A 23376-nucleotide genomic window follows, 5' to 3' on the forward strand; every position below is an offset into this window, starting at 1 on the left:
AACAAGCTTCAAAAGGCAGTGGCGTTCTGCTTAAAAGCAAATGAGTCTCTTGAGGAACCCAGAGAGTCGGTTTATAATCTCCTTGTGTTTAATTATTGTGGATAACAGAATGTGCTTAAGATGAGCACTGGTTGATTATAAAGACATCTGTGAACATGATGATTAACGCATGTTTATTGATCTGTTTGTCAATAGAGTAAAAATTACTTCACTCGTCAGTGTCAAAAGGTTTTTTAGGTGTTTTATATCCTGATCTAGTGATAAATATTTATATTAAAAAAATTTTTAAATTTATGAAGGCATTTGTGTTAACTTATTAATGCATTCCAACTGAATAAAGTATTTATTACTCTTATTAAAAATTAAAAAAATGTATGAAATTATTAGTATTGATATTATTATTATTACTATTATTATTATTATTATTATTATTTAATTAAAATTAAATAATGATCACAAACTTTTAAATAGTAAAACCATGTTTCATACTTTAGGATATTTATTATTATTATTATTATTATTATTAATATTATTATTATTATTCATTAATTTTTTTGTTGGCTTAGTCCCTTTATTATTCCGAGGTTGCCACAGCGGAATGAACCGCCAACTTATCCAGCAAGTTTTTATGCATCGATGCCCTTCCATCGCAACTTATCTCTGGGAAACATTTACACACACACACTCATACACTACGGACAATTTTAGCCTAACCAATTCACCTGTACCGCATGTCTTTGGACTGTGGGGGAAACCGGAGCACCCGGAGGAAACCAACATGAACGCAAGGAGAACATGCAAACTCCACACAGAAATGCCAACTGAGCCGAGGCTCGAACCAGCGACCGAGTGACCTTTTTATTATTATTATTATTATTATTATTATTGTTGTTGTTGTTCAAAATAATAATAATAATGATAATAATAATAATTATTATTATTATTATTATCCGTAATAAAATTGATAATAATAATAATAATAATAATAAAATATCCTAAATATGTTTTACTATTCAAAAGTCTGTAATCATTATTTCTTTTAATAATAATAATAATAATAATAATATTCATAATATCACAATAATAATAATAATACTCATAACAAAAAACAACAACAAAAATAATAATAGTAATAATAATAGTACAATGTCCTAAAATATGACAGATGGTTTTACTGTTTAAAAGTTTGTAATCATAATTTACTTTAATTTATTTTAATAAATACTACTACTACTACTACTACTACTACAACAATAATAATAATAATAATTATTATTATTATTATTATTATTATCATTATTATCATTATTATTATAATAATTATTATTAACATTATAAATATAATGTTTTCTAATAAAATAATAATTATTATTATTTTGTTATTTTATTATTATTATTTATTATTATAATTATAATTATTATTATTATTATTATTATTATTATTATTATATTTTCTTAAACCACATTATTCAGCCATTATTGTCAACAGCCTAAACAAAAGTAGAACATTTAATTTACATTTTAGTAAAATAAAAAAAGCTTAACATAATTATTTGTTGGAGGTTGAACTATCATAAAGTACTTCTTCTTTAAGTCTTAAATAATGCACATTACCGCTTTCCTTTATATAAGCTGTATGCGACTCTACATAATAATCCCAAAAGCTTAATTCACTTCTATAGTACATTATAAGAGTACAGTGACATTGGGCATCTAGCTTGTTTATCATTGAGTGTTAACACAACATAATTGATATATTTCGTATTGCATCTGAATGGCTTCACTGTCCTTTTTATGCTGCTTAAAACTGAGCCTATAAGCTTGTCTCTCCCCCTCTGTATCGAGTCCAGAAAATTGCTAAACACTTAGCGCTGCAGGGCAGAAAAGTTGAGTTTTTATGCCTCTCAGTCGATTGGAGAGCTTTACTTCTGACATGCACGTCTATAAACCACTATTAAACCCAAGCAAGTCTATCTTTTGCTTCCTCTACGGTGTCTTTCAAGCACATCAGCATTTCTCTTTTTCTGTGGTAGGAAACCCGAGCACTGTAAATGTTCTGCCTCTGCCACATCTGTTTAAAATCATCTTCCCCATTCGCAAGGGAAGGAAGAGGAAATGCCCCGAGAGCCTATGAAGTCTATGAAGGTACACATCTTTCTTAGTAATATGCGTCTGTAGATCTGCTTAGCTACTTGTGAAATACATCTCGGTATTGGCAGAATCCCGAAAGCACCTTTGGCCCCTCAGATGTTTCTGCCGGACAGTTAGTTTCATTAAAATTCATAGGCATTTCCTCAGCTGATGAATTTTAATTGGCCATGACCATCGTTTTGCTGAGGGTTGAGATGACCGGTGATGCTAATGGTCTCACTTTGGGAAAGTCACTCTATAACCTCAATCACCCTTTAGACTTTAGCCGTGCTCACTTTGACAGTTCAAGATTTACAGAAACCATTTGGACACTCTACTTGTTTTCTTTGTGCGATCTGGAAATGTGTCCACTGATGGGGTCTACTTTTTTATCATGACAAATCATCAGCTGGCACAAATCATGCTGTTTTCGGTAGCCATTGTTTGTTTAATTTCTTGTTTCCTAGACGTAGTTGCAAGTCTTTATTAGCTGGGTTTTCATTACCCTGTATTAATGTGCATTTTGAAGTATCGCATAAGGAGCGAGTGATGGAAATGCCAAATTTTGGAAAGCAAATCCTTTAAAGGGCACCTATTTAACCCCTTTTACAAGATTTAAGACAAGCTTTTGGTGTCTCCAGAATGTGTCTGTTAAATTTCAGCTCAAAATACCCTTCAGATAATTTACTATAGTCTCCAGAATATGCCCATTTTGGTGTCTGAATACATTATAGCTGTTTTTGTAGCCGATGGCTTTAAATGCAAATGAGCTGCTTCTCCCTGCCCACCACTCCCACATACATGTCTGCTTCTTATGCGTTACGTCAGATAAACAGCACAGTGACAGATAGACACTGATGAAGCTGAAAAACAGCAGACTAGTCAAAAATACCAAGTAGCATGGGATGATTTTCATTTTCAAGGTATACACAAGGACAAGTCAAGGCTTTAAAACTTCCAAAATTGTCTGTGACTCCAGCAAAAAAATAAAAAATATATCCAAATATGCTGTTTTCATTTGTAAAGAAATCTGTGTTTTTGAAACTAATGAAGACAGCAGAAGTCAATGATGCATTGTAATTATTTAGCCTGACATGTTTACTGTTCTAGTAATTTAGAGCAGTAATCACGATACCATGAAACCGTGATATTTTTATCCAAGGTTATCATACCATCAGAATCTTATACCGGTCCATGCCTACAAGTTAGTTTATGTTACAACTGGCTCAACATTGTAGCATAAGAGAGACAATGCGGACCAGGTAAATTGAAACGAGAAATGATTTATTGACAAAAAAGCTTAATTAACAGAAGTATTTAAAGCAATCAAAGTCAGTACAAATGGAAGTCAGTGGTGAAGAGGATGTGCATGGTAGTGAACTGAGCTCATGATCCAAAACAAACTAAAATTATCATAATGCCAGGCAGGGAGGTCCGGCTAATTGAGCTCCCCTACTCTTTATAGCCACCACACAATATGTCTCGGGTGAGATGGCCCACCCACAAATCAGCAATCATTGCAGGCTCTGCAAAAATCACTAAAACACAAAAAAAAAACAAAAAAAAAAACAGGTCCTACACGTGACCTAACAGTTTATTTCATGTATTTGTGATGGAGTTTATTCAAGCTATTCTGAAATGATGAGTCTCAAACAAATGCAATTTGTAACACATGCAAGTGTTTACTGGCACTGTGCGGCTGTGGTGATTATAGCGGTTAAGAATTACATAGCATGTATTACATAGCATGCACTTTAATATAAACATGCTCTGTTTTAAAACATTTCAAACTTATAAAAAGCACAGAGTTGGAACAGATATTTTAATCCCACTTCATTTGCAAAAAAATTGCGTTGAAAACCGTACTCCAACATCACGTTGCGGTGGATTTCAAAATCATTGGGATTTGGATCCTATTTTAGCATCAGAAAATTTAAAAAAGAGACTTGTTGGGTTTCTATTACTCTTATATGACAATGGACACACTATACCTACACACAGTTCTGTCTAAACAGCTTACAAAAGTTGATTTTCCTCATAGGTGCCCTTTAAATTGCAAAACAAAAACAATTACACTTGCTTGAGGTGGTTTTAATGAGTGCTCTGATGTAGTAGACATTACACCCACATGACCAATCAGCTGTCTCTGTTAAGTATAATCATATTAACCCCCATTGTGTCAACATTTCAGCATTGCTCGCCATCATCAATGGATACGTTTTAAATTCCAGTTGATTATTTTAAATCCCTAATGGTTTTTTAGAATGTCAAAATCAACAGTAGGTGATAGACCCTTTTCTGGTCTAGCACCTAAACTCTTAAACAGTCATCAAACACAATGTCAGCTTAAAACTACATTGAGGATTCTGTGAAGTGCTTTGAAATGTGCATTTTTATTCAATGTTTGACGTAATCTCAACTAAAACACAAAGAAAGAGTGGGGCATAGTGTAGCTCCTCCTTAAAAAGCTACGTAGTCACCCGGGAGAAGCCCGAAGTAGAGCCGCTGCTCCTCCACATCAAGAGAAGTCAGCTGAGGTGGCTCAGGCATTCGTTTCAGATGCCTCCTGGACGCCTTCCTAGGGAGGTGTTCCAGGCATGTCCAAACAGGAGGAGGCCTCGGGAAAAATACAGGACATGCTGAAGGGACTATGTCTCTCAGCTGGCCTGGGAATGCCTCGGTATCCCCCTGGACAAGCTAGAGGAAGTGTCTGAGGAGAGGGAAGTCTGGAGTTAAGGTTATTAGTAACTGATAAAGTTATGGTAACTAATAAGTTTAACTTTTCTGAATTTGATTGTAAAGCAATAACGCATACCTTTAATAAAGCTGCTTGAAACATGAATTATTGTGAATCGTGCTTTACAACTGAATTGGATAATTGTTAAATAACTATCACAGGGTCTGATCAAGAAGTTGAAAATCAAATCTGGGGGATTTATCATTTCATTCACTATTTCAAGTGGACTAATGTAGGGAATAGTGATTGAGGCCGATTTTGAATACGTCACAAGTATGACTTCTCTCCTTCAATTTGCAGATAACAGTTTAAATGACCTCCTGAAGTGTGAATAATTAATCATATCTTCTGGGAGAAATCTAACTGCGGACAGGCAGGTGGCCAGATAAGCCACTTGCTGCTTGTGGTTATGCTAACAGCTGCTGTGGGATTTGAGTTATTATGAGCGTCCTCAACCTGAGTCTCTGTGAGCGACGTCTCTGTGGAGGAACGCTGGGATAATTAGGCTCGTCTCATTGGCGTGGACTTAGAAGCTTTGTGTGCTGTGGCAACAGTGAAGACTAATTATCATTCACGTCCGTCTTTATGAAGCTTTGCTTGCTAATTCGGGTTTTCTTTGTATTTGTTCCAGCGCTAGACTGTGTGAAGTCGTAATGACAACATGTAGCTGGATTTATCGCTATATATGAATGAAATACTGTTCAGAGGTCGGTCTTATATAATGTAAAAGACTTTTATCAGTTAAAAGGAAATTAAGTTTTGTGCAAGAAAAATTTCCAGTATTTTTCTTTGTCTAATTCAAGTTAACAAGGCTCAAGATGTTTTACATAAACACTACATGACAAAAGACTTGTCGTCGATCCTAGTTGTAAGAGCAAAAATTAATAACTTGACTTCTAGTTGATCATTTAAAAAAAATGACAGAAGGTACAGTAGATCATCAGTTGAACTGCAATCATCTGCAATTCCAATCATCACAAATACTGCAGAAGACCTATTTTAACATGCATGGACCCAAGATTCTTACTAAAAAGTTTGGTAGAGTAAAAAGTCATTGTTTGGGGTTACATTCAGTGTGTGGCATGAGAAAGATCTGCAGAGTGGATGGCAACATCAACAGCCTGAGGAATCAAGACATTTGTGCTGCCCATTAGATTACAAACAACAGGAGAGGGCAAATTCTTCAGCAATATAGCTCATCAGTATAACTTCAGCCTCCACATCAAGTTCCTGAAAGCAAAGAAGGTCAAGGTGTTCCAGGATTGGCCAGCCCAGTCACCAGACTTAAACATTATTGAGCATTTCTGGGGTAAGATTAAGGAGGAGGCATTGAAGATAAATTCAAAGAATCTTGATGAACTCTGGGAGTCCTGCAAAAACACTTTCTTTACCATTCCAGATGACTTTATTAATAAGTTATTTGAGTCATTGCAGAGATGTATGAATGCAGTCCTCCAAGTTTATGGGAGCCATACACAATATTCATTCTTTCTCCACTGCACCATGACTTTATATTCTATACTGTACATTATTTCTGTTAAGTGACAAGATTTTTGTCTAAGCAAAGTCTGACCTTACTGTCCTAATTAAATAATTAAAAATCAAGGCATGATCATATTTTATTTTGGTAAAACAAGCGTAATCTAGAGCCCTTTGCCTTTCATTTAAGCCACTTCTGATACCAAATGATTAACTAGAAGTCAAGTTATTATATATAACTTTGAATTTGTTTTCTTTTCAAATATTTCCCAAATAATGTTTAACAGAGCAAGGACATTTTTACAGTATGTCTGATAATATTTTTTCTTCTAAAAAAATTATTATTTGTTTTTTTCGTCTAGAATAAAACCAGTTTTTATTTTTTTAATTACTATTTTAAGATCAAAATCATTAGCCCCTTTAAGCTATATCTTTTCTCGATAGTCTACAGAACAAAGGATTGCTATACAATAACTTGCTTAATTACCCTAACCTGCCTAGTTAACCTAATTAACCTAGTTAAGCCTTTAAATGTCACTTTAAGCTGTATAGAAGTGTCTTGAAAAATATCTAGTCAAATATTATTTACTGTCATCATGGCAAAGATAAAATAAATCAGTTATTAGCAATGAGTTATTAAACTTATATGTTTAGAAATGCGTTGAAAAAATCTGCAAGAGAGAGAGAGAGAGAGAGAGTATACGAAATTCATATTAATGCACCTTCAAAGTCATCCAGACAAACTCATTTTACAGACAAGGGTCTCATATAAATAAACAATCAGTCATTTTCAGAAGAAAATTCTAAATTAAAAATTACATACTTTATAATTTTTATTGATATTCTTTCTGAAACCTTTTTGATTCCAAATAAAATATATGAAGGTCTTCCAGACAAATTAAATTGCTAGTGTTTTTTCCCAAACTATTTGTTTATTTAATTTTTTGAAAGCTAAATATCATGGTATATTTAAATAGTTCATTAAAATAAATTACATTTCCATTATTTCATTTTATACTTGTAAGAATTTACCTGTATATTTTCTCATACATTTAACTTTTCCAGTTGTTGGTTTGTATATTTATATTTAACATTTTACATTGTACTTAACATTTTAGTCATTTTGTTGTGTGATTTAAAAACAAAATAAATATTAAAACCAAAATAAAAAATCATTAAAAATCAAATAATTACATTTTATACATTCAATGTACTTGTATATTTTTGAATACATTTACATGACTTCTCCAGTTGTTGGTTTGTATTTGCATATTTACCAATTTCATTATCACTTTTTTTTACTTTTAGTTAGACTTTTTTTGTTAAAACAAAATAAAAAATAAATGCTTCAGCTCTATAATTTGAAAGTTAAAAAAGCTAACATTTTAGTTAAAGTTTTAGCTAATAATAATTAAAATAATTTGTTTAATATACGTTTATATTTCTTTCCACAATCTTATTGCTTTCTTAAAGAAACATTAGACATATACACATACCTCTTGTACATCATGTTATTATCTTTTGGAAGAAACCTGTCATTTCAGGTAAAAAAAAAAAATGCTGGTTGAATAAATCTTTAAATCAGAATTTATTTCACATCTTCTTTCTGTATATTTCAGCCATGTCTTTACATAGTAACTTTCCTCTGTTGGCAGTAGAGAGAATTAACAATAGACTTATTTTTGGCATCAAAGCTTTCAGCAATTACACTAATGAGACCGCAACTGTGAGGCCAATTAATTTTTGCAGAAAATAAAGCTGTGAGCCGCGTCTTATATCTTGATCTGATAAAACACAGATTTGTTTACAAGGGGGAAACAAGGTCTCAGAAGAAAGAAACTGATGCATTGCTTACAGTGCATTAGGAAGAAAGTCTGCTCTTACTAAATAATCAGTTGTTAATATAACTTAATAATTAAATGTATGAAACATATTATATTGCCTGAAGCCATTGTAAACGGACACAATCCTGGAATAGATCTGACTGAATGTATGCTGTGAATTAGAAAATTTAGGAGAAATAGGACACAGCAAATAGCCATTAGGACTAGTTTCATGTCTTAAATTTATCAGCTTTCATTCTCTCTCTTGGCTCTCTAATACGGCTTTTTCAAGATTGTTTTTACACTTAAAAGTCCTAAAACAACTCGTTGAGTGCTTCTTTTTCTATTTTGACTGATGCTCTGTCTTCTTCCTGGCCCAGATTTTATAAACACGCATTCATATTCCTTCATATTTTTAAATATTATTACCTCAAAGGCCCCCTGTCTGTTTTTCATTCTGATAGACTCTTGAAGCGAGGCCAGTCTCTATCATTTCATATTTTGTCAGATTTCTGTGTTTCTTGGAAGACGTGGAAACCGTAACTCATTGAATTAATTGACACAATGTCACACTCTCAGGACCCTCTCCATATTAAGTGTCAGATCACGAATTCTTATCCACATATGCACAATAATTTAACTGCGCGAGAAATAATTTCAGTGAAAAATGTTTCAAATGATGCACACGCAGGATCTAGTGGTATCAGTGACCTGACGACTACATCATTTGTCATTTAAAGTTTCAGAAGGGTGTTCAAGGCTGATGCGTTTTGTGTCTTTCTGCAGTTCCACAACCTTCAGGAGCTGCGTCACACTGCGTCTCTGGCCACCAAGGTCTTCATTCAGAGAGATTACAGTGATGGCACCATCTGCAAATTCCAGACCAAGTTCCCCACAGAGCTGGACAGCAGGGTGAGCTTCAGATGACACTTTATATCTTTATTTATGTGGGCACTAATTTAAATTAGTGCATTTTCAGAATTGTTCTTTGTTAATATATTTTTACTGAAACATAGACCTTTTTCATGGCTGCTGCATGGAGGGCACCATAGCGACCAGCGTCTTCTGGTAGAATGCTAAAAAGTTCCGTTTACAGCGTGTACAACTGGTAATTTGTGCTCCGAAAATGAGTTTCAATAACGTTTTTAATGGATAACAGAGTGTTTTTGTGACACACAATTTAGAAAGGTGTCTGTTAAAGCCGTTTTAATATGTCACATGTGGTTCAAGCGCGTCAGATATCCGAGAAAAACGTTCTCCTAGATCACGTGTCTGCCGTAAGAAATACAGTGTGTGTGTGCGCGTTCCCGGCCTGTCAGCTGTTAGCTCAGCGGCTCTTTAAAGGGCCATGACATGATTAATGGGCGTGGAGCTCCGCGAGCATCGGGCAGGAGTGGGCGTGGCCATCAGGGGAGACCGTGAGCGAACGAAGCTAGCTCACAAAATGAGACAAACCGTGAGGAGAAACATGAGTTTATAGTTTACAAAGTTAAAATGCAAAGAAATAAATAGTGATTTAATGCCCTGCTACATTTGTTTTTCGTAATTTCATATACACAACCACAATTTATATAATTATAAAGATAAGTGTGTTCATGTAAACCGTATAAATGGGGACTTCTCCCTCAATCCCCGTATCCAGCAGACTCAGTGCAGCAGGTCTCCTGACCTGTCTATTTTAACCATTAGCCCTGCTGGTAATCTGGAGGATTTATGCAAACACAGCAGCACGGCGATGTGTCTGAATGTGAATGAACTCCTGATAAAAGACAGCATCCGCCATTCTCTAATTCTCGTGCTGCTCTCCCGACAAAAATGCTAGCAGCACACACACAGCTTTGCTGTATGATCGGCCCTGACAAGATCGCGGGGGAAAACATGCAACAAACCGCGTGGATCATGGAAACAAAAGCATATGAGCCTTTATGAACGGCTAAATACTGTGTGCCCGTGCCGTGTGTCCGTGACGTGTCTCACAGCTCGGGCTTGACTCTGGCAGGTTTTTAAGCAGCCGGCTCTTCTCATAGGATAAGAAAACTCCGCTATGAATAATAATGAGAAACCGACGCGTCATCATTGCACTTGCAGTACTGTGCTACGTCGCCGATTTTGATCCCGCCCCAAAAATCATTTTAAAACCGGAATCTGAAATTAGCTGACAAAAGCTCAAAATTATCCAGTTTTCCCCACAATTAAAGCTGACAGGTGCTAACATTGTCTTAACTGATGCTCAACACACACAAATCTGTTAATATAAAAAAAAAAAGTTATCCAGGGTGTCCTGAACCTTTAACACACACACACACACGCACACATAGAGAGAGAGAGAGAGAGAGAGAGAGAGAGAGAGAAAGAGAAAGAGAGAGAGAGAGAGAGAGAGAGAAAGAGAGAGAGAGAGAGAGAGAGAGAGAGAGAGAGAGAGAGAGAGAGAGAGCAAACCAGAGTACTGGCATGAAACTTAACAGGTATGAAAGTCGTACAATTTACAAAAATGACCAATAAATGTCTGCTATTGATACTCTGCTGGCTGATTTGCTGTTCATTCTTATCGCGAGCCGTTTGTGTTTTATTTTGTGTGTTGTATTCACCAAGGTTTGTGTTTTTCTGTCATTTCGAAATGACACTAGCCTATATTTTCACTTTGTCACAGTTATTAAATCAGTGTGTCAGTGGCACTGAACAGGCTCCGTGTGTGTGTCAAACATTTTAGTGAGTTACATTTGTTTGGGCTGGTTATATATTTGAAATAAAGAGAAAATGTTGACTTTAGCGATGACAAGGCTTCATTTAAACTGCAGAAGATGCCGCCTGACAACGAGGGGAAAATGCCTCACAGCAGCTGTTTTCCATCCTATTAGATCGCATTTCTTTAAATGATCAGTCCAGGAGATGGTGCTGATGGACAACAGTATTAGTTCAAAGAGGATAAAAGCAGGTAAAATAGATTAAAACTATCATTTCAAAGCTGTCCAAATGTGACTGTTTACACGCATCAGCTGCCGACCGGAAGTTCTTCGCATTCTCCTTGTGCATACACGCAAAGCATAATGGGTAAATTTGCGTTTCAAGAAAAAGGTCTATAGAAAAATACTATATGCAGTTGAAGTCAGAACTGCAACACAGGCTCATTCTGAAAACATACATACAAAGCATACATTTATGGAGATCGCAAATTATGTAGCCAGTAGTTTGTATGGCTGCATTTCGACTTTAAAATGAATGCTACGGGGCGGTATGGTGCTGCTCCTTTTCACGCTTACCAGTTTACTTCCGTATGGACGGCTTTTCTGCTGTTACCAGTTTGTCCAGTACTAAAGTTTCACCCTAAAGGTGTTCCATGTGACTAGAACAGAAGAAAAGTTATTTTGAGTGGGGTGTGACAGCTAAGGTATTTGATAAAGATTACATGGGCAAATAGTTCACTAATTTAATTTTAAAGTGCACAGGTACATAGTTTATAACAAGCACTATACTATATAATAACAAAAATAAGCAGAGTACACATTTTAATTTTCACCAAAAATTTTAAATTTACTATAAATGACTTACACTCAAGCCATCTAAGATATACTTTACTTTGAGAGTCTTTACTTTACTAAGATACTGGCACTTTGAGAGTCAAAAATACATATACAGGCAAAATAAAACAACTTCTGTGGCTCCGGGTGATGCATTGAAGGTCTTATAAAATGAAATAATTGGTCTGTGAAAAACAAAACATTAGACAAACTAAACAACCCTAATCAAACACCTGAACAAGCTAATCAAGACCTTACTGGGTATACTTAAAAAACCCAGGCAGGTGTGTTGAGGCAAGTTGGAGCTAAACCCTGTAAGGCACCGGACCTCCAGGAACAAGATTGGTGAACCCTGGTCTATAGTGAAACAGAACACCAAACTTTCCAAACAAATACACTGGCTCCAATAATACAAATACAAAAAATATACACAATGAAAGACAAAATATATATATATATATATATATATATATATATATATATATATATATATATATATATATATATATATATATATATATATATATATATATACTAAACGCTCAATTTTCACAGGTTGAAGATGCTAGAGTATTGTGGACGACATGTGTAACTGTAACAATATGTCTGTAACAAAATTGTTGATGATCTGAGGGTAAATTGACAGTAGTTTTTAATTTGACCAATTTTGGGGTTAACTATCACTTTAATGCATTGCAATTCTCGCTGACTGGTTGCCTTAACCTTAAAGGAGATGAGTTATTTGGTAATCTTTAGTAAAATGTACTGTAGTGGTGCACAGTGCAACAATGATAAAAGGTTGATGCAGCCTCTCTAAGCATAATAAACCAACCTTTTATCAACATGCATTGCATTCATTACATTTTTTATATATTTTTTTTTTCTACATGTGTTAATTATTTTGTAATCATGCAAAAAATACAACCTTGGACCACAAAACCATTAAAAATGAGTGTCAATTATGGGAAATTGAGATGTATACATGTATGGATATGAAAAAAATTATTTGAAAATCTGGAATCTGAGGGTTTAAAAAAATTCTGCAAATTAAGTTCTTGCATAGTTAAGCAATGCATCTTACTAATTTAATTTTAATATATATACAGCTGGAAATGTACTACATATCTTCATGAAACATGATCTTTACTTAATATTGTAATGATTTTGCCATAAAAGAAAAGAAAAAATTAAATAGTTCTGATACCTATATACAATTTTTTATATTTTATATTTTTATATATTTTTTATAGCCAAAATATTTTCATTCAATATGAGACTTTATGGTCCAGGGTCACAAACACTTGCAAAAGAAATCATCGCTGGCCTAAACTCAACACTGTGTGCAGATCGAGAGGAGCCTGTTTGAAGAAACAGTGAAGACGCTCAACTGCTATTACGCCGAGGCAGAAAAGATCAGCGGTCAGTCCTATCTGGAAAGCTGCCTGGCTTGTGCTACGGCCTACTTCATCTTCCTGTGCATGGAGACACGCTATGAAAAGGTATGGAGATAACGTTTCTCCTGTTTCATTCACAATACACAAAGCATTCAAGTATCCGACTCTGAGATGTTAGATTGAAATGTGCTCCAACTCACGAACGCCAGTGAAGATCAAACAGCAGCATTAAGGTCTTTTCAACCCGAAGATTCGCACACAATCAAAACAGTAGAAAGTCTGAGCATTTTCAAGCGCCGGCCCATTGGAATCTGACCACACATGATCAAATCGGCAGATGGCATTACTTTCTTTCACTGGAAGTCAAAAGAAATTAAGATGAGGTTTGATAAATAATGTTGGGTTTCTTGCACAGAGTGTTTTGCTTCATTAAAGCTCAGTGTAACATTAGGAGCAGTTCGAAACCTGCAGTGCATGAGTTAGAAAATACACAATTCACATTTGCATAGTTAAATCTAAATGAATCTCAGTAGAACATACAGTTGGAAGTCAGAATTATTAGCCCCCCTAAATTATTAGACTGCTTGTTTATTTTTTCCCCAATTTCTGTTTAACAGAGAGAAGATTTTATCAACACATTTCTAAACGTAATAATTTTAATAACTCATTTCTAATAACTGATTTATTTTATCTTTACCATGATGACTGTAAATAATATTTTACTAAATATTTTTCAAGACACTTCTATACAGCTTGAAGTGACATTTAAAGGCTTAACTGGGTTAATTAGGTTATCTAGGCAGGTAAGAGTAATTATAGGCAAGTGGTTTGCTCTGTAGATTATTGAGAAAAAATATTGCTTAAAGGGGCTAATAATTTTGTCCCTAAAATTGTGTTTAAAAAATTTAAAATTGCTTTTATTCTAGTCAAAATAAAACAAATAAGACTTTCTCCAGAAGAAAAAATATTATCAGACATACAGTGAAAATTTCCTTGCTCTGTTGAACATCATTTGGAAAATATTTAAAAAAAAAAAAAAGAAGAAAAAAATTGAAGGGGGCTAATAATTCTGACTTTAACTGTATGTTTATACTGTGGGGCAATTGAATGCTTGGTTCTGATTGGCTGATTCATTCTTGGTGTGCAATTAATTTTAGATGAATGCACAGCTGAAGTAGTTTCAATAGTTTTATAATCACATTACAGCAGTGTTAGTTTCGTTGACGAAAAATCATCAAAACTTTCCTGAAGAACAAGTTTCTACCGGCAAAAAATAAATAAAAATTATTTAGAATTCTTTACCTCTACCACAAAACAATTTATTGAGGATTTTATTCATCGATGTGATTATTTCTTACATCTGTATTGATACTGGATGTACTGGATACTGGATGGATGTAATAATACTGTAATGCAATAATCTTTGCTTTCAAGGACTCGCATTTAACATGCAAGATTACAAAATTGCTTTGAAGCACACATTTATTTTTTTACGCATATTATCGCTTTATAACTTCTCTATGTGAGTTAACACAGCTATGGGACTGATTGCACATTTTACAAGATAACACATGATCATTTGCCAGTCATATATCATTACTCTACTTGTTTACTCGAGCTATACAGCTGAGCACCATGTACTGTAACACCAACTACAACAGTAAAGCTTGCTATTGAAGGAATCGGATTGTAGTGATTGTATACAGTTTTAACCAAAAGAATGACCAGTCTGTCAGATGAAGAAGAGCCGGAGTCGTTTCAAATAAATAAATAAAGTTTACTGAAGATAGTTTGCAGTTTCATCAGCAGAAGCCTTCACTATAGACTGAAATTGCAAAGGGGACTTAAAGTATTTTAGGCCCTTTAAAAGATTTAATGGCTTGAAACTATTCAACAGACGATTAACGTTTTACCACGTTAAAATAAAGGCTTTTGCTAAATAATTGCACACTCCTGCATTTTCAGATGGCTATGTTCTGTTATGTGGATTGATTGCTAACGCATAATTTTACATATTACTTATGATAAAAATACACAACGCATATCTAATGTTTGGTCTTCAATGGAAAAGCTATAATCCATATTTCAATGAGACTGTTTTATTTAATTTTAAGTCTATTTTGTATGAATAAATGTATACAATATTTAATTAAGTTACACTTAAACTAAATCAAATATATTTTAGTCAAGTAAAACTAAATAAAAATTTGCTGTTAAGATTAACACTGCATTTCAGTTCCAAATCACTGCAACGAATGATTTTCTTTATTTCACAGCCTACAACTGTAAAAAAACAAATCCAAACAAACCCCCATGCATTTGCGACAAATGTTTTTATACCATTAAAAATGCTTTTTTACTATTTTAAAATGTAAATTACTGCAGTAAAGGAATCTGTCCTGGAAAAATAGTTAAAGCCTGCATGAACTGTAAGTTGCGACAGTTTTTGTTTTTTGTGTCACTGAGCTTATGCGTGTCAGCGTCAACCCCGACAAGGGCTATGTGACTGCGCAAAGGCTCGGCCAGTCCATACTGTACACGTGCGCTTATTATACATCAGCCTTTACACACGTTATAAAAATTAAACTTGGGCATAAAATTAATATGAGGTGAAAAACACCCTGTGAGTAAACTAGAGCAAGTGATGCAATGCACGTGTACTCGTAGGTTGTTAACCCAACATAAGAAATTATTTCTACGCACAGGAGCAGTTTTGACCACAGACAAAAACTTGACCAATATCTTTAAGGACACAAATAAAAAATAAATGATTAATAAATGACAAACAATAAAAAAAAAAATTTTAAAAATTACTTTAGTCCATTGAATTATTAGAAAATAATGCACTCCCAAAGTGGAGCTGCAGCCAGGACGTGAACTAGTTCAATTGTTTATCTAATAATAAAACAGCTTATCATCAATTATTCCTTACATATACACTACTGGTTAAATGTTTGACATTATTATTATTATTACTATTATTATTATTATTTATTTATTCATTTTCTTGACGGCTTAGTCCCTTTATTAATCCGGGATCGCCACAGCGGAGTGAACCGCCAACTTATCCAGCACGTTATTACGCAGCGGATGCCCTTCCAGCAGCAACCCATCTCTGGGAAACATCCACACACACACACAAACACATACAGACAAATACACACACTCATACACTACAGACAATTTAGCCTACCCACTTCACCTGTACCGCATGTCTTTGGACTGTGGGGGAAACCGGAGCACCCGGAGGAAACCCACGCGAACGCAGGACCTGCATCGCCACTGCTTCGCCCTTATTATTATTATTATTAAGAATATTATTATTAATATTAATAATCTATTTTTTGTCAAATTTATTTAGTAAATCTACAGCAATGTTAAGAAAACTGTTTGTAAAATTATTAAAATAAATACTTTGTTTTTTAATATATTTGAAAATAATTTATATTTGTGATGAATTTGTATTTTTATAAATTATATTTTGTGGCTGAATTAAACACCAAATGTGTTCATTAGCAGTTATAATTATTGCTCAGAATTTTTTAGTAATTTATATTAAACATTATTATTATTTATTTATTTATTTTTTAATAAACAAGTTTATTCAGGAGACAAAATATACAGACAATGCTAAAAATCCCCCATATATTCTAGCTGCAAAATCCAAACATGAACCCAAAACGTATTAATATATATTATATATTATATAATATATAATATATATATATTAATGTATATTAATATATTAACTTTATTAACATATATAACATTATTAAATATGGTTTTCATTATTGGTGAACATCTTTTGCTGTTTCTTTTAAAAACATAAGGAAGTTTCAGCATTTTGAAGCACCGGCTCATTTGTATCTAACAACACTCTCACCGCCACAGATGACATCACTTTCATTCACTTTGCATGAAAGGAAATTAAGATAAGCTTTTATAAATAATGCTGAATTTCTAGCACAGTCTGATTGTTATACTTCATAAAACCTCACATGGGTATTATTTAGTTTTGCCTGTATGTATGTTTTAATTTTTCAAAATGCCATTTTATGACTACCAAGAAATCAAACATAATAAAGTCTGAGCATTTTAAATTGCCGGCACATTTGAATCTGACCACACACAGTCACAGCAGCAGATGGCATCACTTTCTGTGACTAACATCAAAGCAAAGTGAGATAAGGTTTGATACGCACAGACAAGCATTCCCTTGTGTTGAGCACCTGTCATCCCCGAGCAAATCATAACATGGCATTCAACGCAGCGTATTCAACGATAGGCCAGATAATTTCTCCACAGGTGTGTTTCACCTGTACAGAGATCCAGCGGACGCACTTTCAAGATGAAAGTCTATTATACTACCTCCATCTTTATGCTATAACATGTTTGAAAAGTAACATCGTTTGTGCCTGACAAAATTGTGCAACATAAACTTCATACTGTGAAAACGGCGAGCTCTGCTAAACTGCAGCCACCCATGAGGAGCACTTTTGTTGGTCGCTCCAGCTGACAGGAGGCCACACATGAATGGACACGGATGAGCTGCTCGTGCCCCGGGCCGCTGCGATAAACATCTTCTCCATCAAAGACGAGTGATTGCACACACAAGTCAGAACAGCAGCGATGAAGATTTAGAGCGTGCATGGCAAGAGTGTAAATCACACATGACCTTTCATGCTGTGGAGAAGCTGAAGTTCTTAACCTGACATTAAAAATCTCATTACATACATTATTTCTTAAAATACATTATACATGTGTAAAAAACAAGGCGAAGTAGTGGCGCAGTAGGTAGTGCTGCCGCCTCACAGCAAGAAGGTCGCTGGTTCGATGCTCGGCTCAGTTGGCGTTTCTGTGTGGAGTTTGCATGTTCTCCCTGCATTCGTGTGGGTTTCCTCTGGGTGCTGTCCAAACAGTCCAAAGACATGCGGTACAGGTGAATTGGGTATAGGCTAAATTGTCCGTAGTGTATGAGTGTGTGTGTAAATGTGTGTGTGGATGTTTCCCAGAGATGGGTTGCGGCTGGAAGGGCATCTGCTGCATAATAACTTGCTGGATAAGTTGGCGGTTCATTCTGCTGTGGCGACCCCGGATTAAAAAAGGGAATAAGCCGACAAGAAAATGAATGAATGAATGTATAAAAAATGTATTTACTTAAATATTAAAGATTTTTTAACACATATTGAAACATAATAGTTTTAATAACTCATTTGTAGTAACTTATTTTTTGTCTTTACCATGATGACAGTAAAAATACTTTTCTAGTTATTTATTAGATACTTAGTATTCAGCTTAAAGTACAATTTAAAGACTTAACTCAGTTAAATGCAAGTTGGGTTAATTGGGCAAGTAAAGGGGGCTAATAATTTGACCCTAAAGAAAAGTTTAAAACTAATGTTAAAACTGCTTTTATTCCAGGCAAAGAAAAATAATAGTATAGGAAATATTGTGAACATTTCCTTGGTCTGTCAATCATCACTGTATAAAAATTATCATATTCATAAATGATAAATGAAAATGATCATAATCACCCGAAGGTCGGATTCCAAGGGCAGATACTGATAAGATCAGGGCCTGGTTAATATGTGGACTTTGGGGGTTTTACGGTGTGGTCACATGTTGATTGGTCAGTTTGAATGTCTCAGTATTTGGGATTTGGTCACATAGTCAAGAAAGATACAAAATATGCAGTAAACTTTGCTCTGTCTCTTTTCCTGCTCTGCACTTTTCCTGCTCTGCTCTTCTCTGGCTCTACTGCTATCAGGCTCTCTTTGGGGCCTACTCTCTCTCTTTCTCCCACTCTCTGTCTCTCTCAGATAACTTTATTTTATATTTAAGCTGGGTATAATTAATATCATATGTTTTTATCCTTTCATGTTTTATCATTCTATACAGTTATTTGTAACTAATTCAGTTGTAACCATGTATAATTATTGTCATTAAATCATTTAATTTTTAAGTATTCTGTGAATTACTTTTGATTTAACATCAACACTTAATCGCTCCATATTGCAATACAATACAATCACATAATAGCAACGCTATCCTACATTTTAGCTATTATAACTGCCATGTTTGGTATAAGATTGCAGAAGGATGTTTTGCCTAGAAACTTTCTAGTCATTCGGCAGAACTAAAGTTTGAACCGCTGTAGTTATAAACCCATTCTTACATCACTCAGGAAGTATGTTAAAAATACTAAATATTTCACCGAAGGATAATAATTTTGACTTTTTGTATGGCTGCCTTTCAGCTATATATGCCTTCAGCATTAAAAGTATCTATGCAAAAAAAAAAAAATGTTTTTAGTAGTAGTAGTAGAAGTGGGATTTGTATAGCTACTACTTCTCACAAATAGTAACTGAGTCACATCATTATAAAAGTAACTGATTAGCAGGGATAGTATTGCGTTACTTAAAAAACTAATTTATCAAATGATTATAAAAGAAATATATAACATTTACTATAGGTCAACGCAGGACTAATTATTTTGTCCTGCTCCAGCCAGGTTTTTTTCCGCACTCTACTGCTCCTGCTATATATTTAGTCTTTGTTCACCTGCTGCCTGCTTAGAATAATTTTCTACCCGAACCAACTGTTCCCGCTATGTGTAGATGTGGTTTGCCAAATCTCACATTTAAATTGGGTGCTACCAAAAATGAGAGATAACAGATAAAACTGACCATTTTCTAATGCAAGCTGAAGGACATCGCATCTTCACTTTGCTCTTCACTCGTCTCTGTCATGTTGGTAAAACCCACTCTTAGGACCGTTATGTAGATGATGCGCTCACAGACTGTGCAAAAATATGTGTAACATCATATGCAACAGTTGTGTGAGGACTGGTTGTACCGGTGCTCAATAAGAATGAGGAAAACACAGATATACTGTTGATAAATAACATACAGTAAGGACTCAGGAACGCTAAATTGTTAGCCCACCCACTCCCATTCAGATTACACCAGAGTTACCGCATTACCAACGCATTTTATTCGGAAATGTATTCCCGTGCTGCAAGAAAACTGGTCGGGTCCCACGGCTCCTATGTTACAGCCATGGGAATGCAGACCTCTACAATGTTCACTAATCTACACTATTTTTATGTTGTTTTGAGACAACCATCAAATTCAACATATTATAAATATTAGAAAATAAGGAAAAAGTAGTGTTTATTTTCTTGCCTCTACCTTTGATTTTGTTGGATTTGTCATCATTCTGACTCCTGGTCATTGGTTTGTACCACTGACTGTGCGTGTGCTTTTGTTAACACTCGTTCTACTCTGCCTCTGATTGGCAAACGATGGAAATATACTCTATCTAAGCCAATCATCACATTCTCAGGTACACCATGTTCACAGACACACCAATCATCATCACTGGTTGGTTATTTGTCCCGCCCCAGCCCCAAACACACACACACACTCCAGAAAAAGAGAGGTCCTATGGCTGAAAGAGATGCTGCTGACATAAAAACCACTTCAGTGTTCTCAACTATAGTAACATGCATTTTATTGTCAGTAATGGTAAAGACATTGTAACAGGGGAAACAGTAATTCATTTGATTACTCGTTACGGAAAAAAGTATCGCCATTAGTTACGCAGTTTATTAATAGCGCCGTTAATCCCATCGCTGATAAGTATTAACATCAACCATCCATATATATTTAAACAAAGACAACCCAAATTCTATGTTGCCTTGCGTCTAGTATTAAATAAAAAATTCTACATTTTTGAAAATATTAGAATATGATTTGTTACAATCTCACTAATATTATAATCCATATTTATTAATTTTGTATTATTTTATTTCTAGATTAGATATGCATTTTTTGTATCTAAATAAAATTAGCCAATTTCTGAGAATGATCATGTAAACTGTACAGAGTCTGAAGATCCTGGTAGTAGCTCAAAAATTTCTATGGAAATGCATGAATTGTTAAACTGTATATTGTGCTTGTAATAATCATCCCACCATGAGCTAAAGGGAGTCCACTAAATGAATAAATGTAACTTCATGAGGCTTGAATGCTGCTGTCGTTAAAGCCAAGGCTCGACAAACTACCAGACACCAAGGTATTCATGTTCATCTTTCCTCTCAGCTTATTATGCTGATGTACACGTTTTAATGAAAACGCATTTCCACTGGTGGTCTCCAGCTTTTGGACCTGACTCCGTATTTAAATGGAATTTCTAACCATGATAAATGAACGCAACTTTCTGGATAAAAGTGCGCTTGTACACTTTGTTCTGGAAAAACATATTTCACCTCCTGTTGCGCCAAGCAGCATATTAGCAGCATGTGTTGGATTTTCTCCTGTGAGTCATTGCTCATCCTGAAGTTTGTTCATGGCCACTGAACCCAGAACAGATCCGTTTTCTTCCCTTATTACAAACATCTCTGCTCTTTTCACGGGCGGTTCTGTCGAGTGGAAAGCAAAGAGATGCACAGTTTCACTCCACTGGGGAAGTGAAACTCACACAGCGTTCGCAATGCTCACTTGCACAGGCAAGCAAATAAATCAGTCATCTAAATAAACTACTGCTTTTATGCCTTTGATGCTTTCAGAAATGGCACAGGAAAAATACAATGTAATAACATAAGAATTGTGTAGATTTATAATCATTAGAGAACGACCAACGTTGTACATACATAGTATTAGAGTGTGTTTTAATATAAAATATTTCAGATCCAGTTAACAATTTATTTTTATTGGTATTATTTTTATAGCTTTTTATTATTGTTTTTATATGTTATTTTATTTAAAATTTTTAAATAATTCAGTGTTTTACAGGAAAATACTATTTCAGTGTTTTTAAAAACTGACATTTAATGAATTAAAATAAACATTTAAAACATTTAATGTTACAAATTTTTTCTTTGTAACTGTTTGTGTAATGTACATGCAATTTTCTTTCAATAGTGTCAACCTCTATTGATTTCACAAAAAATAAAAAATAAAAACAATATATGTAAATGAACCATTTTCTGTATTTTGTGATTCATGTTTTTTGTTTGTTTGTTTATGGTTTTGAACTGCATTATAGGACCTTGATCTTTTCTCCAACAACTTTTGATGTGAAAAAAACATGACTTTCATTGATTTTTTTCAAGTTTGAAGTGATATATATTTTCTGGGCTGCTGTTGTAAGTTGTGGTAAATAAAAATATCGTTATAAACTGGCAGTTCATTCTCCGATGTTTAACTTAGGGTGTTCTCACACTAGGCTATCCGAACCACCTCCGAGCGCTTGTCCCGGTTTGTTTGACAAGTGTGAGTGCTGCAAATCGTGCCTGAGTGCGATCAAAGTCCCTTTAAGGCAAGTCATTTCACTCGGCGACCATCTTTGAAATGCCTCTCGGGCAGTATGCTCGGGCATTCTGTCTGAATGGGGAAACATCAAATTCTCCAAAACTACTTGCCAGGCTTACAATTACATTATATATTATGAATAACCAATAGAATTAAACAACAACTGTCTATTTAATTTCATTTCTAAATGTTGTTATCACACAAAATCTGCAGAAACTCACGTCTGGTCCAAGTCCCTCCACCGGAGAATTGTAAATCTATAGCATTTGTTGATTGGCTTGTGTAGTAGAAGGCGGGCTTTATTCACCATATAGCGATCGCTGATTGGCTCCTGTACTAGAAGGCGCGGCTTCATTCGCCATATCAAAGAGCTTAGAATGACCAAGAGGAGACACTCAATAGAACGTTCCATTGCCACAGCAGCGGCCAGCAACAGCTCTGGATTCCGCCATTTTTGAGTGAAAGCGATCGGCTGTCCATTGGATCTTATTGCTGTTGCGATGGCAAGCAGCTGCTTTGTTTATCATTTATTTATTTTAAAAGTGCATTAAAGCGGAGATACAACCTGAAAGACGACAACACAACACTTACTATCACAATCATCAGCGCTTTTAATAGTTTATTTTACAGACTTAAGAATATGCTGTTGTTCTATTGGAGTTTTCATTCCAAAATAGGCTTCCCAAATTACACTAGAGTGTCACCTCTTGGTGATTATATGCTCTTCGGCCATATTGACAGTTACACTTTTCCCCATTCAAAAGTGTATGAGTGGCATGTCTTTTGCATTCTAAAGTCTTTGGCGCAGTTCAGTTGGTTAGCCCTGGCCCAGTTGGAAGAGGTCTGCCAGAGCAAATCGCACCTGAGCACAAAACTGAAGAATCAACATTACTTTTAAGGGACTGTTTCATATGGATTTATTAATTATTCTTACTGTTCAATGAATGCGAACTGTCATAGTTTATCAAAGATCCAAACCCC

At 34.7% G+C, this 23376-nt stretch overlaps 2 protein-coding genes across 9 annotated transcripts in view; one reads left to right on the plus strand and one right to left on the minus strand.

Moving 5' to 3' along the window:
• crtac1b (cartilage acidic protein 1b) overlaps positions 1 to 23376 on the minus strand; it is a 200994-nt gene that overhangs the window by 73024 nt on the left and 104594 nt on the right. The window contains exon 16 of one of the 8 annotated variants that reach the window (XR_012388866.1): positions 3400 to 4840. The exons of 5 other annotated variants lie outside the window; for them this stretch is intronic. The gene's annotated coding sequence lies outside the window, so the exon portion shown is untranslated. Of the gene's footprint in view, positions 1 to 3399; positions 4841 to 11582; positions 11873 to 23376 lie in introns of those variants that run through there. 2 more of the 8 variants (XR_012388868.1, XR_012388862.1) reach the window with 2 other exon arrangements.
• The window catches only part of golga7bb (golgin A7 family, member Bb), a 44835-nt gene that overhangs the window by 11120 nt on the left and 10339 nt on the right, over positions 1 to 23376 (plus strand). Inside the window, exons 2-3 of the mRNA XM_688859.9 lie at positions 8956 to 9081; positions 13034 to 13186. Coding sequence (XP_693951.4) covers positions 8956 to 9081; positions 13034 to 13186 — 279 coding nt within the window. The remainder of the gene's footprint in view (positions 1 to 8955; positions 9082 to 13033; positions 13187 to 23376) is intronic.

Source organism: Danio rerio, chromosome 13 (assembly GCF_049306965.1).
Source record: "Danio rerio strain Tuebingen ecotype United States chromosome 13, GRCz12tu, whole genome shotgun sequence".
NCBI classification, from domain to species: domain Eukaryota; kingdom Metazoa; phylum Chordata; class Actinopteri; order Cypriniformes; family Danionidae; genus Danio; species Danio rerio.